The sequence below is a fragment of the Diabrotica undecimpunctata genome, chromosome 9, assembly GCF_040954645.1.
Source record: "Diabrotica undecimpunctata isolate CICGRU chromosome 9, icDiaUnde3, whole genome shotgun sequence".
NCBI lineage: Eukaryota > Metazoa > Arthropoda > Insecta > Coleoptera > Chrysomelidae > Diabrotica > Diabrotica undecimpunctata.
The window spans coordinates 927,059-945,622 of record NC_092811.1 but is presented as its reverse complement, the minus strand read 5'-3'; the positions used below and the strand labels follow the sequence as shown (position 1 = coordinate 945,622).

General features: G+C 32.1%; 2 protein-coding genes across 8 annotated transcripts in view; one reads left to right on the top strand and one right to left on the bottom strand.

Annotated features, from left to right (window-relative positions):
• The window catches only part of tho2 (THO complex subunit 2-like protein), a 52,782-nt gene extending 43,473 nt beyond the window's left edge, over window positions 1-9,309 (bottom strand). For all 7 annotated transcript variants that reach the window (XR_011951789.1, XR_011951790.1, XR_011951785.1 and 4 more), the window contains exons 1-11: window positions 9,225-9,309; window positions 8,254-8,419; window positions 7,727-7,858; window positions 7,558-7,673; window positions 5,404-5,537; window positions 5,092-5,345; window positions 4,029-4,348; window positions 3,429-3,797; window positions 1,398-1,856; window positions 1,225-1,342; window positions 809-1,156 (exon numbers count right to left, since the gene is read on the bottom strand). Coding sequence is in view for 1 of the 7 variants with exons in the window: in XM_072542507.1 (XP_072398608.1) it covers window positions 809-1,156; window positions 1,225-1,342; window positions 1,398-1,856; window positions 3,429-3,797; window positions 4,029-4,348; window positions 5,092-5,345; window positions 5,404-5,537; window positions 7,558-7,673; window positions 7,727-7,858; window positions 8,254-8,419; window positions 9,225-9,286 (2,478 nt within the window). In the remaining 6 variants the exon portion in view is untranslated. The remainder of the gene's footprint in view (window positions 1-808; window positions 1,157-1,224; window positions 1,343-1,397; window positions 1,857-3,428; window positions 3,798-4,028; window positions 4,349-5,091; window positions 5,346-5,403; window positions 5,538-7,557; window positions 7,674-7,726; window positions 7,859-8,253; window positions 8,420-9,224) is intronic.
• Liprin-beta (liprin-beta 1) overlaps window positions 1-18,564 on the top strand; it is an 88,658-nt gene that overhangs the window by 11,627 nt on the left and 58,467 nt on the right. The window contains exons 2-3 of the mRNA XM_072542516.1: window positions 9,586-9,946; window positions 10,832-10,992. Of these exons, the coding sequence (XP_072398617.1) occupies window positions 9,838-9,946; window positions 10,832-10,992 (270 nt within the window). The 5' untranslated portion in view covers window positions 9,586-9,837. The remainder of the gene's footprint in view (window positions 1-9,585; window positions 9,947-10,831; window positions 10,993-18,564) is intronic.

Here is an 18,564-nt window from a genome sequence, read left to right as displayed (position 1 = left end):
TTTCACAAAATTAAGGAATATGTTTTATCGACTTCGATTAAATCACGGGAGAACAAATACCTAACAACTCAGACAACTTTTTTATGACGATTTCTACATCAAAATAAATTTGAATTACATCTTTGCAATGCATAATATGTAATATGTAGTGTAAACATTTTTCTACATATTTCCTTTCCTAATTATTATCTTCTTTGGTCTTTGAAGCAAAAAAGCAAAATAAATATTGTTTCTATTTATATTTATATACAAAATTGCACCTTAACTTATTCGTCGGTCTCTATTGTCAAAGTTACGACAAAATGTCACAATTTACATTAAAATGACCCAACTTACGATAAAATTACTACAAAAAATCACGTCGGAATATCAAAAAATGCGACAAAATGTCAAAAATTATGTAAAAAGGTCACAAATTACGTCAAAATGTCACAAATTACGTCAAAATGTCACAAGTTACGTCAAAATGTCACAAGTTACGACAAAATGTCACAAGTTACGACAAAATGTCACAATTGAAGACAGAATATCACAATTTACGACAAGATGTGATAGATCAATAAACTTTCAAAATATAATAATAAATTTAGGGATATAATTGTTACTAAAACTAAACAAATGATTTTTGGTCCTAGCGATAAATTAATTTTGGCCATTGGTTTGTATTTATTAAAATATTTTTATCCGATGCAGTAAAACAATAACTGAACAAATAGTCCAGTTAATGGTCTCCAAAAAATCAAACTTTACCGGACTATATCGACTGATAAAATAAATAAATGAAAAAATCCATTCAAATAAAACTTACATTAATGGCATGGTTGAACATGGGCCTGGCCAAGAAGAACGCCACCTCCAACGGGATATGATAATCGTTCAACATGCTCTGAATAGACGGCAACTTGGTAACGTATTCGTCGACAGACATAGTAGAGCCCAAGAACGTCCCGAACTGCACCAGAGTATCTTGGCATTGGTCGGAAAGCTTCCCGACCAGCTTCAAGTGACTGTTCTTCTGAGTTTCTTTATAAACGACGCAATAGTTCTGCTGCGCCATCAAAAGACATAAAGCAACTGCAAGATCGTGCTCGGCCATAGCTTCTTTGAGTCGCAAAGATGATTTCTTGGTGTTGCGTATTTGACTAAAATATCCGGCCTGTAAAAAATCATTTAATTGATAAAAAAAACTTGATGATTTAGGCTGTATGAAACACAAATTAGTACCTCTGATTTCAAAAGTTCTCCTCCTGCCAAAGCATTCAACTGATCCATGGTTAAATCTTCAGCAGTGTCGACACCAGCCATTTTCTGAACGACTTCTTTCAATATCAGCAAGTCCAAACTGAAAAATACGCCTGATTGTAATTTGGCTTCGAACTTTTAGTGTAACCACTTACCTTTTCTGCGCCTTGAGTTGATTCGCTACGAACTGCAATAACCCGCTCAATTCTATTGTGTACTTTTTATATACTGCTCCACAGAAACTGGACAAACTTTGCAACCACGTAGAGATCGACGTGCTATCTAGTTTCACTCTCTTCTTGTCAGCATTAGCTAACGATTCGATCAGACAAAAACCTAACACATCATACGATAAGTTTGTCAAATACTTTAAGGAGTCCACCACGGGAGATATTAGATTGTTGAAGACTTGGATTTGTAGCAGTACGTAGTCGAATAGAAACCCAGGAGAACAATGAGTTAATTTTCCGATCAATCGACCTACTGGCTTGACGTTTTCTTTGCTGACTCTCTTCATAATATTCTTGATTTGTTTTTCGGAATCTGCTCTTTTCCTCAACAACTCGGGGTATAAATAATAAGTTTCATTCTTCCATCTGGAGTATAATCCATACCTAAATTCATAAACCGATGTTGACTCAAAAATAGACAAATCTTAATCAATTTATAGATAGTTTGTACAGTATCATGTCAAAATGTCACAAGTTACGACAAAACGTCACAAGCTATGTCAACATGATAAGTTACGTTAAAGTGTTACAAGTTACGACAAAATGTCATATATAATGACAGAATGTCACAAGTTACGACAGAATGTCATAAGAAACGAGATAATATCACAAATTACGACAGAATGTCACAAGTTACGACATAATGTCATAAATAACGATAGAATGTCACAAATGCCGATATAATGTCATAAATTACGACAAGATCTCATATATTACGTTAAAATTTTAACATGTTACTTTAAACTACCACAAATCTACGGTACACGGTTTATTCAGAGTACCAGAATAAATCATTATTTCCTCCGACATTCTATAATTATCTTCCATGATGATTTTTACGGCTTAAATTAAAAAAAAATGTCACAAGTTACGACAGAATGTCACAAAGTATGACAAATATCACAAATTGCAACAAAATATCACAAGTTACGACATAATGTCTCAAATAACGAAAGAATATCACAAATAACCAGAGAATGTCACAAATTATAAAAGAATGTCACAAATTCCGAGGGAATATCACAAATTACTACAAAATGTCACAAATTACGTAAACGATCACAAATCTAAGATGCATAGTTTATTCAGTTCAATCGGAAGATTAACTGGTAAGAGAACAAATTGCTCTCTCCTCCGACAATCTATGATTATGTTCCATGATTATTTTTAGGACTAAAATTTCGACAAATTGTCACAAGTTACGACAAAATATCACAAATTACGACATAATGTCACAAATTACAACAGAATATCACAAATTACGACAAAATGTCATAAATTACGTTAATATGCTAGTAATTACTTTAAACTTTCACAAATCTAAGGTACACGGTTTATTCAGTTCAATCGTAAGATTAAATGGCAAGAGAACAAATCGCTCTCTCCATTGACAGTTCATAATTATATTCTATGATGATTTTTAGGACTGAAATTTCAACAAATTGTTAAAAGTTATGACAGAATATCACAAGTTATGACAGAATGTCCCAAATAACGAAAGAATGTCACAAATTACGAGAGAATGTGACAAATTATAAGAGAATATCACAAATACTGAGAAAATATCACAAATTACAACAAAATGTCATAGATTATGTTAACATGTTGCAACTTACTCTAAACAATCTATAATTTTATTCTGTGATGACTTTTTCGACGCAAATTTCGATAAATTGTTATGTTACGACAGCACGTCATAAGTTACGACAGAACGTCACAAATTTCGACAGAAAATCACAAGTTACAACAAAATTTCACAATTTACTCAAAATTTCAAGAATCGTAATAAAATGCTAAAGATTATGTAAAAAAAAGATAATTTTAATTAAAAAGTCACGTCATTTTCAAATAAGTAAGTATATTGAGTGAAAACATTGTAAGAGTCATCAGAATTTATTATTTTGTATTATTATTTTGTACTGTTATCACATGTGCTACTATTAATATTGTAATTACCTGATATGATACGGATAGAGCTTGATAAGTGTCCAAATGTCCTCAGCTATACAGCAGTTGCACTCCAAATACGACAACGCTGGTAATATCGTAACATCCAGCAAAGAAAGTATATCATAATACAACGACTTTTCCATCGGCGCTAACGATTTAGCATTGTCGATACCACAAGCGGCGAGGGCAGCTTTAGATAGTCTTACGATTTTGCACAACAGTATGGTGTCGTAACGCAAAGATGCTCCGAGCATGAGCAACATCGGTATAGCCATTTCGGTTAGTTCGAGGAATTCGCTTGCTTGCGGAGGTATTACGCTACCTGTAAACTTCGCTACGGGTTTTCTGGGTATTTTAGAGCAGATAATGCCGAATCTGAAAGTGATTGTACAAAATATGCTACTGTATTAAAAGTTTGATGTCATAAAGCCGTTAAAAGAATTTGATAGAGTAGAGTAGAGTAAAATATAGAGTAAATAAAGAGAAAATATTTACGGCAAAGTCACAGTAAGCAGTTCAGTGGATGTTGTTTGATTCTGTTTGATTCAGATGAAATTATATAAAAAAGTGTTCTTTATTATGTATTTAGAAGGCAATAACACTTACTTGCTATATAGAGGCTCTATTATATAATGAACTAGTCCACAGAGAGCCGTTGCAATAGGTTCATAATTAACTGCATATCGATCTGGTAGTCGTTTGATGAGAATTTGCGCGGTTTCCCAATCGCCGATTAGCAGAAGGGCTTCGCAGAGTCCCAACTTTTGATTGTTTTCAAAACTGTCGCTTTCGGTGTCTGGTTCTTCCGGAGTGTCCTCTTTATCTTTGTTATTTAAACTGATTATCTGAAGTTTTTTAACATATTCCTTGGCTTCCCTCAAATTTTTCTCCGCCTCTATGGTCATTGTTTTGTCCTCTGGCAATAACTGGAAAACACACAGGATATTCGCAATTATGGTTAATATTTGAAATAATGTCAAGTTTATTGAACAAAACGTATCTTTTGTCACATTGGTTCAAACTTTGACGCATTTATCATTTTATCTCAGAAGAAAAATACTCTTTTCAACGCCTTAAAGAACGTTATTGGATTTTACGAGGATTTCTATGCAAAAAAGCACAAAATTGTATCCGAATATAGTCTTACTTTCACAAGTTACCACAAAATGTCAGAAATTACGTCAAAATATCACATGTCAAAATATCACAAGTCATTATCAAAATCATTATCAAATATCATTATGTCAAAATATCACAAGTTACAACACAAAGCCATAAGTTATGATAAAATGTCATAAATTACAACAAACTGTCACAAAGTCATGATAAAAGTCACAAGCTATGTCAAGATATCACCATATTTACAGATGTTCAACTGCAAATATGACAAATTTATTATTATTATTAACTATTTCGATACCATTGTTTAATACAGCCACACTTCTAACCCTAGCAGCCCCATTTATGTTCGGAAAGCATAAATTATATGCGAAGCAACTGAGATGGAAAAACATCCTGGGTGTCTCAACGTAATAGATAATGATTAACTATCAATCAATTAACGTTGACTGTCTTTTTTTGTGCCTCCAGCATCAATTTTAATATGTTCTCCTCTAGATTAGAAAACAAAAAAAAAACTGTATTTTGTCGTTCTTTTTTATTGTCTTACCCAATAATATATATCATCCAATTTGATCACTCGATTTTGTAGCAACTGTGCAGTCAATACGTACAACGATTGGGGGATATCCTGCTCATTGTTCCTTAAAAATCCAAACTTAGTCGACAGCACTTCGCTTATAATTTGCGGGTCGTTCATATATGAATTTATCAAAGGGATGAATATCCTGGTATCTTTGGGTTTGTTTTCATAACTGTCTAATATTATATCTAGAACTCTATTTGGATCTAAATTGAAACAACCTGGAAGATAAAACGGAATATTAGGAATCAAAAAATGATAAATAAATTGTAAACCTACCAATTAACGACTGGACTATTCCGATTAGTTCATCTGCATTCCTATGTTCGGTAAATTCTGAATTAAGTTCTGTGACAAGCTTGGAAAAACCTTCACACTCTTCACGAAACAGGTTAAATTTCCTCTGTTTGTAGCTGAAAACAATATATTATATTGAGTTTTTGCTGGAAAATCCATGTATACATATACATGACTTGATGAACACTGTTCTTTCATTTAAAAAGTTCTGTTTTTAATCAGTAGAGTTCATAATAAAATTATTTAGGGATTTTTCTTTTTCACATTTATAATGATGATTTTTCAAAAAAATGTATCAACTTTGACATCACTTCTACCATAATTATTGTCATTTTCTTCTTAACATTTATCATTTACCTTTATTTAATATTTAACTTACAATTATCGGTCTATTAGCATTCTAAGTTGTATTCCCAAAATTTTTGAGTGCCTTGTCTGTAACTATTTGTCAACAACTTTAAAAGGCTGTTTTATTGAGCAGCAATTTGGATTTCTCTCTAGCCGCTCCACTGAACTTAATTTATTGACATTTACTGATTTCCTTATAGAATCTCTTGAAGATGGCTTCCAGGTTCATGCCGTATACACAGACTTTACAAAGGCGTTTGACCAGGTATATCACAAGATTTTAATCAATGAGTTGAGGAGTCTGGGTATCCAGGGTGATTGTTATCCTACCTAATTGAAGGAATATAAATAGTATGTGTTCAGGGTTTTCAATACTTTGAAATTAAGGTACTTTCAGGAGTACCACAAGGATCACACCTAGGACCTCTTCTATTCAATAACCATGTTAATGACATTGCCTCCTGTTTTTCCCCTTTGCTTCTTTCCTAACGTTTGCTGACGATTTAAAATTATATTTGAAAATTGAGAATGATGATGACTATCAAAAACTACAGTCTGATTTGGATTGGTTGAGCTATTGGTGTGACAGCAACGGAATGGAACTTAATGTTAAAAAGTGTCATTTAATGGTTTTTGGTCGGAATAAAACTCCTACAAATCATATCTATACTATTAATGGTTGCCCTTTACACTTTCTATCTCAGATAAAAGACCTAGCTGTTGTGCTCGATTCCAACTGATCCTACATCCCCATATCTCATCTGTTGTCTCAAAATAACTTCAACTTTTAGGGTTTATCAAACATTGTGCTAAAGACTTTCTAAATATCCCATCCATAAAAATTTTGTTTTGTTCACTTGTGAGACTCCACCTAGATTACTGTTCATGTGTTTGGTCTCCTCACTATAACACCCATATTCAAGCTATTGAGAGAGTTCAACACAAATTCTGAAGATTTGCTGCATTTACACAAAACCAGAGGATTATATAATTATTTTTTGTTTTCAACTTTAACAGGTTGGCTGCTGACAAATTACTCACATATATTACCAGAAACGATAAATGACAACCAGCAATCATTTCTAGTTTATCTACAAGTGCCATGTGATCCTCTGGTCTGCTACTAATGTTTCAAATGATAACTGGCAGTATATGTGACAGCCAACCTGTTAAGAAGATAAGGTCTATCTGTTTTTATCTTCTGTGGTAATGTATATAAAGTGTGGCTATTAAATAAGCAGACTGAAGCTGTAAAATATTTTGATTTCATAGATATTTACTTACTATACCATTTCTCTAACCTTAAAATGCTCCATTTGAATCATCAACTGTTTGAAGCATTGCTAGAAGTCTTTTTTTGTAAGTTCCTTTAAGTAAGTATGTATACCATTTTTCGTTTAGTAGCTTTGGAGTGGAATATTGTTCGAATACAGATTTCAATAGATACAAGTCACATAGTATGAAATACTGTGAATAATGTAGATAGTCTACCACTGCAATGCTTTACTTGGCTAGTATCTTGATAAGAAAAGTGGAATTTGCCAAATTTTAACATACCAATCTAGATTACTATTATTTTCAATATCTTCATCTTCAATGTTATTACCACTATGTTTCTGTAATGATTTTAAATGTTTCATGCGAAATTTACTGCATTATTATCACTTTTACTATTTTTACACCAAAAGAGAAAAATAACTCCAATAAAATCAAATTTTTCATTTACATCTAATATGGATTTATGTACAAAAGTGACAACTTAATAAACAATCTTAACCTTATACTTACTATAATTTTGTCTTAACCTTGATGAACTTTGAATAAAAAGTATTATTTTTTAGTACACCTACTTCTTGTAGCGTATCTATCTCCAAGCGTTCTTTAACTAACTTATCTGATAAAAACTAAAAACAAAATCATTTTTAGTAATTTTTTTAACCTGACATGTGCAACTTACCTTTTCACAATCTTTGACAATTGCACAAAAATTACTCCTATCTCTGGCTTCATCGCTGTCTCCCTGCGAAGTAGCTGCATCTTCTAAGTTAAGTATGTCCAAAATTATGGAAGGGATATCTGCATGTAGAGCCTATAATAATAACCAGTGAATAAGCTAACAACAAGAACAAATATATTCTCCTACGATCTACACTGTTTTAACAGCAACAACAGAAAAGATCTAAAAGAATAGGGACTTATACATGTGGAGGGACAAGCTGTTTACTATAAAACCACAGCATAAATTGCTTTAATGCCGTAAGATGTTGAAAAATAGATAAATAGATCATTCTTAGGAAAAATTTTATAAAAGTTCTTTCACACCTCAATATAACAGTTAAAATATGGGTGTAAGCTATTAAAAGAATAATTATTTCACCAAATTTTACCAAATTGTCCCAAAACACTTTCAGTTTGATGCAGTGCAAGAAAAAATCACCAGTTCTTGGACTATTTTATTCTGATTTTCTAAAGAATAACACTTACCACTAATTCTCTTAGTGTTAAGACAACTTGATCTGTCTTAAGTATGCCTCGTATTCCTTTATCAATAAGTTGTGATACATATCTGATAATATCTGTAGGTTTTCCAAGTTTATCAAATGCTGGACTCTTCGTTTCATCTTTTAAAAGTGGAATACATGCTTTAATGCTGAAAGAAACAATAATTTTTAGTATAATAAATATAAAAGTTATGTAGAAGCATAATCAAATTCCCAATGTAACATAATGTGCCCTTTAAGTGTAATCAGAATAATTCTAAAGCTTTTTGATGATGATTCAATGCACCATTAACAAATAAAACATCATAAAACTTAATCTTTAAAATTAAAACTAAAAAGTTGGTATTAAGCCTGTCACATAAAAATGATAAAAAATAACAATTAAAAAAAATGTTTGATTTAAAATTTAAACAATTATGATAAATTAAACAAACATTGTGAATATTACCGTTAAAAAATACTACATATTGGTCTAAACCCTCATCAATCTTTTAAAATCATTTATCCTTCTGTTAAAACCAATTCAAATGCTAATCCCCATTCAGCTTTACTTTAATATTCAAGTTATATAATGGAAAAGATTTAACCTTTCAAATTTTAACGAGCTTTTTATACATTATTAGCCAAAATTATATAGAACATTTTTGAATTTGGTAAAACTTTACTTCAACATTGATACAGACATAAAAAAAGCATTTCTATAAGTAAAAGTCAACTACTATTTTTGTGTTTTACTACTTAGTTTTTAAAATCAATATAAAGTAGCTGCTAATATGTTTTAATATTTATAATGCGATGTTTAGATAACATATACAAAAGTTTGGCAATGCGGACTACGATTACAAACAATATTAGGGATTAATATGTGCGAAAAATAATGTAACACGAAATTTAAACTCTTATTTTATACATTGGTTTAAAGAAATACTATACTATAATTAATAAATCACTTACAATTCTTGTTTTCCAGTTTTTTCCCAATTTTTCCAAATTTCACTATTTAAAGCTACAGCCATTTTCAACGATGCACAGCTTGTGACTTGTGACATTTGATACTTGAAAGTTGACAAATGACAAGTCACAATTGACTACGAAAAGAAGAAAGCTGTATGGTACATCAGTCATTATTGCAACAATAAACTTTTATTTTTCACATTCCTATTAGTTTTTGTCCGTTTAAAAAATTTATTGCATAGTTGTGTTATAACTATGCGTGTTTATAAGTTAATCTATATTATTAAATCAATATTTTTTGTTTGCATTTGAAATCATTATCAAATCTGAATCTTACGTTTTGCTTTTCGTTTTAGTTTAGTACGTCTAATGTTATCGTGACAAGAAGTAGTGTCATCCGAAACGGGAGAAAAATAAACAAATTTCGTCAAAAAGACCACTATATTCTAAAACACAAGTGCTCCTTCGGTTTATTCTAAAGAATATTAGACATTAGTGCTTCCTTTTAGACTTATCCATATAGGTTATAATGTTGAACGGTGATATTCGTGACTAAATTTATATTAATACTAATTACGAATGTAATTAGCAATTGTTTGGAATTAAAAGGGATATGGGAAAAGCAGAACAAATGGGTGATAAAGTTCCAGCAATGTCAGCACAAAACGAAGCCAGCAAGTTATTAGAACAAGCCCTTTTGGAGATGGACGGTATTATTTCAGGTAACTTTTAGTTTAAACGTTCCAATTCGGCTTAGTATTTTTACAAATATATGCTTAAGTAATATAGAAAGTTTTACACTATAATATGAAACTAATTTGTATTTTTCCACTGATAAAAAGTTGGAAGTAAGGCAATTTGAAAAGTAAAGAATGTTTACAAACAATTTGTTTACTATTTTATTGTCAGTGTTATTGTATTCTATTACATAATATCAATAATATATTGGCCTACATTTATTTGCACAAAAACTAATAATAATGTGTATAGTTTGCAAGACAATTCAACAAATATGTTTCATTAATAATCCTATGATTCCTATGATAGTTAGGAAACAAAAGTTTTAAGGAGCTAAGTAATTAGTTTTTTTGCTAAACTTTCATGTATTAGATAAAGGACAAAAAGGTATATAAAAATATGATTTGCAAGGTAAATTATGATATTAGTCTTCATCAGTAAGATGCAGCTAATTTAGAATGTGTAAAATTAGCTTGAGAAAGGATTACTACTAAGATAATGTTACCATTTTGTGATATCAGTATTAGTATACTAACTACTTTGATATCAATATTTAAATACTCTCTCCAGAGTTAACTATTTTTTTCCAAATTAACTTTATCTGTGTTGACTTGGTAGCACAGTATTTTTAAGTTTTAAAGTTTTAAAAACAAATATCTCAGAAATATGTATTTATGGTTGCCTTCCAGTTTTCATATGTATCTTTTACTTCATCCATTATAGGCATATTATTAAAAAATAATTTTTCTGTGTCATCATATTAGTTTTTACTACATACTCCTAGTAATATATCTTTTATACACTTAGGACAATCAATCAGAATAATTTTATTTGTTTGTTCAAAAAATGTACCCACTATTTTCTTCCAGGAAATAGTGGTGCTCTAAAAAACCATTCCCCAGACTTCAACTTTTCCAAATCATTAGATGTTAATGATGTTGCCAACACACTGGCTCAGTTGTTACAGAAATCCACAAGTCCTCCACCAGAACCACATATTGAAAAGGTTCTGTTACAGTGGCTGCAAAAGGTAGGAATTATTTATGTATGCTATATATTTGTATTTTTAAAGTTTATGTACAGTGATGTTCCAAATTATGAAATTGATTTTTTAAACAGTATATTTGCTGCTGTTGCTAAAGAAATCTACCTGTTTGTTTAATAAATACACATTTTTTGGGTTTACCATGTTGTGCTTAAATTTTTTTTTTCTGGTGTTTAGTCTAATCATTACAGCATAACAATTATTTCAGAAAACAGCTCCTGCAGTTGCTGAATCACCTTTGAAATGATTGCAGGTGCCATAGACACAATGACTGGAAAATGTTCACTCCTTATAACATGTTGCTCTATAGTTTATTACAATTTGTGAAATGTACAAATATCTTTTATTGGGTATTTTGTGGTATTTGGGTATTTGATGTGGTATTTGGGAAAATATTTAGGTATTTGTGACAAAATATGATCTGAATTGGTTCATTTTTGTTAATATACAAGCCAAATATGATCTTTATATGATTTTTTCATATAGAAGAAGAAATATGACCTAGTTCAATGGTATATTTCTCATTAATGAGCTTCATTGAAGTTTTTATTTGTTTGTTATTGGTTTATTCTTGGGCTACAAGAAGATATACAATGTATACTAATGGGAGAGCTCCACATACCAGGAAGTAGATAGGAAGATACCTGAAGTTAAGCAGTCCTTGGTTTTCACTCAGTGGTGTATAAAAAGTTGTTCATCTCGAGTTCTATAACTACAAACAGAAATCATTAACATTCACAATGCTACAGAAAGAACTGTTTTTTAAAGTTTATTTTGAGTTTTTATACCACTGTTTTTTTATTAATTAATAATTTATGATCAGAGCATGATATTCTGATTATTAGAGCTAAACCAGTAACAATTTACAAAGAATTGTCCAAAAGATTCTCACACAATAACCTTAGTAATATGAATCTGAACAAAACTTAATTTTTTGTATTCTCTATTGATTTTGCATTAAATTTTTTTTCTACATATTTATTGCTTGATAAAATGAACTTCCATCAAGTAACTGTTGAATCCATGACATTTATTTCTTTACTAATGGAATTCACTTGTTTTTTTCAATTGTTTTTTAAATAAACTAATTTTGGAGTAAAAAATATTTATTTGTCTTGGCAGGCTATTAGCACTCAGGATCAATCTGTGTAGTTGGTTCATTGATACTATAATTAGTGTGGTGAAATGGTACTGGATTGTCTGTACTTTAAGACTAATGTGTGATTACAATGGGGGACAATCTATAATAGCATTAATGACTTTGTACATGAAACATAAATCTAACAATGTCCTTGACTCAAGTGTTGGTAAATCAACACTGTCTTTTACCCACTGATAGTCATATTTCTCTCTATTGATACCACTCTTCTTCTTTTATCTAATGCCTGTAGCCTGTAGAATTATCTTATTTTTATTATTATCTGGATAATGTAATTGCAATAGAAATATCACTTGGATAAACAAATGTACTAAATTTTAAACTAATGGATAGATCAATCTGAAACTTTGAAATGAAATTTGAGCACTTTGAGTGTGAGATTTATGTATTTTATTTCATGTGGTTTATGCTTTAAAAAATTACTAAAAAACGAAATTAAACTCCAAAGAAACAAGTTCTAACTGCTGACAAGACAGCTAAAATGCTTTTTGGAGTTACCTTATATAAAGGAAAAACATTCAATAACTTTACTCACTTTGTGTTACACGGTTCTTATGACAGAAAATTACGGGACTGTTCAAAGTAGAGCTGAGCACATTTTCTATTAATATTAATAAGAGAAAAGTAAAGTTTTGCAAAACAGATATTTATTTTAAATTTTTAAACAAATTACTCGGTTAAATAAACAATTCACAAATTAACTAATTACATTTTTATAATATATGCAAAGAGGTACCCCAAATAAAAAAAAATCAATTTATGTTGATTAGAACCGGAGATATTGCGACTTTTATAAATTTGAATTTATTAATTCACTTTTAGAAATATGTAGTAAAATTGCTTCGCTGTGAAACCCTTTATCGTTGGCGTATCACGGACAGACCATTTTTAAAGGAATCGTTTTTAATATTTTTTTTGTCTAACGCCAAACGTTTTCCGGCAGCTGTCGGTAAATCGGAATTGCCCATTGGTTATTATTGTTCGCCAAATCATTAACGGGAAAATAGTATATTCGGGCTGCTCACTGCCTAAATCTTTACAACTCATTCTAGTGATATTCTTTAAGCGAATGAGCTTCATTTTTCGTAATAACAAATGATCAGTATTGTGTAGATAGAATTTTCCCACTGACTACGTCGTTTGTTCTTCTTTTTGGTCATTTTACAAATAATAAAAAAGGCGCTAAAAGCTACTGCTAAGTTAGTGTTCATTTTTTTATCGAGTAGACTTCTAATTTTTGAGGAAAAAAAAACTCCAAACACTACAGCAACTGGAACTTTTTACGCGAACGCAATTCTCGTGAACCACACGATTTTTTGTTTGCACTTTGTTTTGTTCGTTCGAGATAAAATGTTTAAGTCTGGACCGACCTTTAGACACTAGATAAAGAATAACAGAATTGTCTAAAACAAAAAAAAATTACTGACTTTTTTTAATGACGAATTTTTTAATTTTAACGATCTTTTGAATCAAATCAATCGAATCTAATCAAATTCCTCCAAAAACTCGAATTTTTGGCATCCTCCTTGATGTTCGACGTAAAGAGGTTCCACTGTATGTTTATTTTGACCTTTCGATTTCCACTTCGGAATTCGAAATGTGAAAATCCACTTCGGAAATCGTTGTCAAAAGGTACCTTGAGAACGATTTACGTTCATTTTTTGACGTTTTGGTATAGGGATCAAAGGTAAAATTATTTTTTTAACCAAAAAACATCATTTGGCACAGTTAACGGGCTCAGAATGTTTTCATTCGTAAAGTTTTAAATTATTTAAAAGTGTTTCCTACAAAATTTCCGTTTTTTCTTCGATTTCAGATACTTTTGAAATCGTCCTCGTATATTTTTAAAGACCTGTCGAACGTTTCTCCGAAAACTTGCAATCTAGTGAAATATATCATGTGCAATGAAGGGAGAATAATGGCAGTGCAATATACTCTCGGAAATTGAACCATTTCCTTCGAACAAAAGTTTTTAATTAAGCAAAACGGAAGACGTTTGTCGGACTTAATGAAACTTTCTGTTGTAGTGAAATATGAATGTAAAATATAGTACAACTTGTTACAATTGTAATAGAATGACGAACGGTTGAGGAGACGATGCATATTTTTGCGTTTTAAGGCTATACATTTTCGTAAAAACTATTTTTTTTGATTTTTGTTATATTGTGTAAATACCGATTTTAACTTATAGGGATATAAAAGCAAAATCTGCTAAATCACATCTATCAAAATTTTCAGGAGTTGCGAAAAACTATTACAGAGGACTCCTGCGATATTTTGAGCTTTCTGTTTCATTGTCTTGTATTCTAGTGTAATGTTTTATTAGAAGAATACAAAATAAAAAATATTTGAGCTGCAGTTTTAGTATAAAATTGGTTTTATTTATGGACATGCCGGGATTTGCAACAAAATTTAGCAACTTTGAATTGGAAATTCCTGAAAAATTCTGATCAACGTGTTTTTTTAAACTTCTCTTAATAAATTATTTTAAACATTATACTCTTATTACTTAAAAAATATTTATTTGTTCATATATGTGTATAATTATTGTTATAAAATTGAAAATAATATAAACTCATAAAAATGAACTTTTTTAACACAACAAATTTCACATCCCAGTTGTTTCTTCTGGAGGAAATTCTTCACATAACTCATTTGTCAATAGTTGTGGATCAGTATTTTATTTATCGTATGGCATACAATAAGAACACATATTTAAAAAGCAATATAAAACATTACATGGAATATTACAAACGAACATCTAATGCATTCATATAGTCTAAAACATTTTCGGTCGCATTCAGGAACTCGTCAAAAACTACAGGGAACCGCCTTCGGGGGCATTCTTCAACAATGTGACGGACGGTCTGTCGTTGCGCACCACAGTCACACTCCGGAGTAAGGGCTTTTCCCCATTTATGTAAGCTGTCAGCACATCTACCGCTTATTGTTCTTATTCTGTTTAGCGTTGTCCATGTACTCCGGGTCAGTTCAAAGCCTGGTGGTTTCTGATCGATACAGACCATTTGCTGTGCTTCCTGTGGTGAGTCGCGCTCCCATTGTCTTCTCCAAGCGTTGGTGAGGTCGAAATGTTCCTGATGTAAGGAGGTGGCCCTTAACATGACAGGATATCTGGAGCGCAGTCTGTTCATTTCGATATCACGCCTATCATGGTGGATGGGTAGTTGATGGTTAGACTGGATTTTTCGATATTCTCTGAAAAGGGAGTGACTTCTTCGTAGTTTCGGCGGTGGAATGTGACTCAGGATGGGAAGCCAATAGTTGGGTGTTGGTCTAATTGTACCTGAAATCATTCGCATTGTCTGGTTTAATTGGGTGTCAATAATCTTCGTGTGTTTGCTATTGAGCCATACTGGGGAAGCATATTCAGCTGTCGAGTATACAAGTCCGATAGCAGATGATCTGAGTACGGAGGCTGAGGACCCCCATGTGGTACCACATAGCTTTTTGATTATATTATTTCGCGTTTTCAGTTTTGCTGCCGTTCGTTGTAGGTGTTCTTTAAAACTTAAAGTTCTGTCAAGAGTCACTCCAAGATATTTTGGTGTTGAGTTATGAGTTAGTAGTCTGTCTTCAAAGTGAACGGACAGTGTTTTGTTGACTTGGGCATTATTTAGATGGAAACAGCACACTTCGGTTTTCGTCGCATTAGGCCGTAGCCTCCATTTGCGAAAGTATTCTCCCATAATGGCAAGGTCATCCGTTAGTATTGTTTCTGTAACTGCCATGTTATTATGTCTTGCTGCAATGGCCCAGTCGTCAGCGTAGCCAAATTTCTGCGAATTTGTCCTAGGTAGGTCCGCGATGTATAAATTAAACAGTAAGGGTGCCAAAACAGATCCCTGTGGCAGTCCATTGCTGAGCTTCATTTGGACACTTTTTGAGTTGCCCATTGTGACTTGGAAAGGTCTGTCGGATCAGTAACGTCATTATTTGGAGAAAAATGTATGGCATCTTTATAAAACTTCAAATCGGAATTTTTTTGCCAATTAATTCCATAATGCGTGTCTAAGAGTTTGGCGATACTCAAGTTTGTCAGGATTAATCGAACGAATATGTTTTCTTTTCTTACAAATGCCCTTTGGAGCACCGATGGAAGTATTATAGTTGACTTCGCCGTGCACTTCTATTGTATTATCATTTCGCTTCAAAATCCGTTTGCACTGTTGAAATTGAAAGTGCCAAGCTCCTGGTGGTTTAATAACTTGTGATATTGAGGTTTTCCAATCAAACACGTCCCAGTCTTCGAGACCAATTTATAGATTGTGGCGTTTTGTTCTATTATAGCTATATAGTGCTCTGGATTCATTATAATTTCTGTTTTTTTTTGTTTTTCCTTCAGAAATACCAAAATCTCTATCTGGTGGTATAAAACTGTGTCCTATGAAATAGTTCAATACAGGCGCTTTTTTATGGAGGAAACATCTTTGGAAAATTTATGTTTTGATAATCTATGGAACAACGCTGAAGCTATACCACTTGAATTTTTTGGCAAATCTAAATTGGTCCATAGATAAGCTGAAACTGTGTCAGAGTTAAGTTTCATATTAGAAGTACCATTTACAATTGAAAAATTGTAAAAATTATATTGGGAAGAGAAGTAAGCTCTCTGATCAGATAACTTCGGAACAGCTAATGAGCATTAAATCTGAGATATTTCTCGTTAATTAATACTAATCACAATCTATATCTAAATCGTCCTCATCCTTTGAGTCATCTACTATATTAATTATCACTGGTTCAATATCTTCCTGCATTGTCCACCGCAAACATTTTTTCTTCTACTTTACGACCAAACGATCCAAAACGACAACCTTTTCTTTGTCTTTCGGCAAGTTTGGAATTAACGTCTTCTCAAACCATTATTTATATAGATCCCCGTCCATTTCGTCGTGTTAATCAGCGGTTCCCTTCTTGGCCAAGAAAGTTAATTCGGCCCATGCCATAAAACTAGTATCGCTTCCAGCATGAAGAAGAACAAATCGAGAATCTCTTTGGGTTGGAGCTTTCAGTCCAGTAGAGAGCCCTTTTATGAAGGCATCTCGTGGACCCTTGATCGTTGTGTCCCTCCATTCCTTTTTGACTGAAGTACCGACGTTAGTCCAAGACTCATCGGTATACACAAGGTTTACATTATCGTTCTTCCTCTATGTTTTTATTTGTCTGAGGTACTTTCCACCATTATCGAATCTCGACCTCTTTTACCATATTCCAAACCCATGTCATTTAGTAAGCTACGAGATGTGGTTTTTGAAAAAGCTGGTAGGTCCTCATCATCCTTCACTCTGTTTATTATACTGTCGACGGTTGGTGGTATGTTTTCCAAAAAAAAATCATGGACAATTTTTTGTATTCGAGATTTCACTCCCTCATCGTAAGTATTCTTACGTGAATTGGACTGGAAACAGTTTTTCTTTCTTTTTTGTACTGGTTTCAGTTCGCCTTGTTGCACATTTTCGAAGGTTTTTCCACAGTAATAGTCAAGCTGTCGCCATTTTTTAAGTTCAGATGCTAGTTCAATACATTTAACACCGCACGTTTTACTTGCACACTAAAAGTCATACCCTGTTTGAAATTTACGATAAATACTGGCAACGGCTCCATCATGTAGGTATTTTCATCCGCTTGCGAAAATAAAATAGAACTGAGTGTATAAATTGTATATGTATTTTGAATTAGTGCGCCACTTCCCACCTCTTATTTTGTAAAGCACATCATATCCGTTATGTGGACGTGTGCTGTGCTAAAGAGAGTACAAAAAGATGGCGAATTCGTTCAACAGCGTGTAACTTGTGTGTGAATAAAGTTCATGTTAATCATAGTTTTTCATCATTCAATGCACATTTACTGAAGTGTTTTCATCCCCTCTACACTGAGCTTTCATAGGTTTCGCCACCAAGTTTTTGGTTTTACTTTGCGTGGACAATGGAGAATTAAACTGATTCGCTTTTTCTAATGACCTTTATTTATTTTCTTTATTTCTCAAAGAATGTGTTTACAATGGAAGCTATTGAATATTGATAAGATAAGATATCGACAATGAGTTTTTGATATATTTTATTTTTTTTTTATAGTATTTTTCTTCAGGTTATTTTTTAGCTCGACAATGTAACTCTCTTATTTATACATTGGTGATTGAATCATGCTTTAGTTGAAACAATGGTAGTCGTCTATACAATTTTTGTGTCCGCGTATATTCCAGTGCTACGATTCTTAAATACGGCCCTGATGTGCCGCTCGTGGCAAACCGGCAACGTGGTCTGCCGTTCTCACGTAAGGAGTACATTGCCTATCTTATGTGCATTGCATTCTAACTGCGACTTCTACTATAGATCTGGAGAAATCTATAAAGTTTTTAATAAAATAAATACATTGGA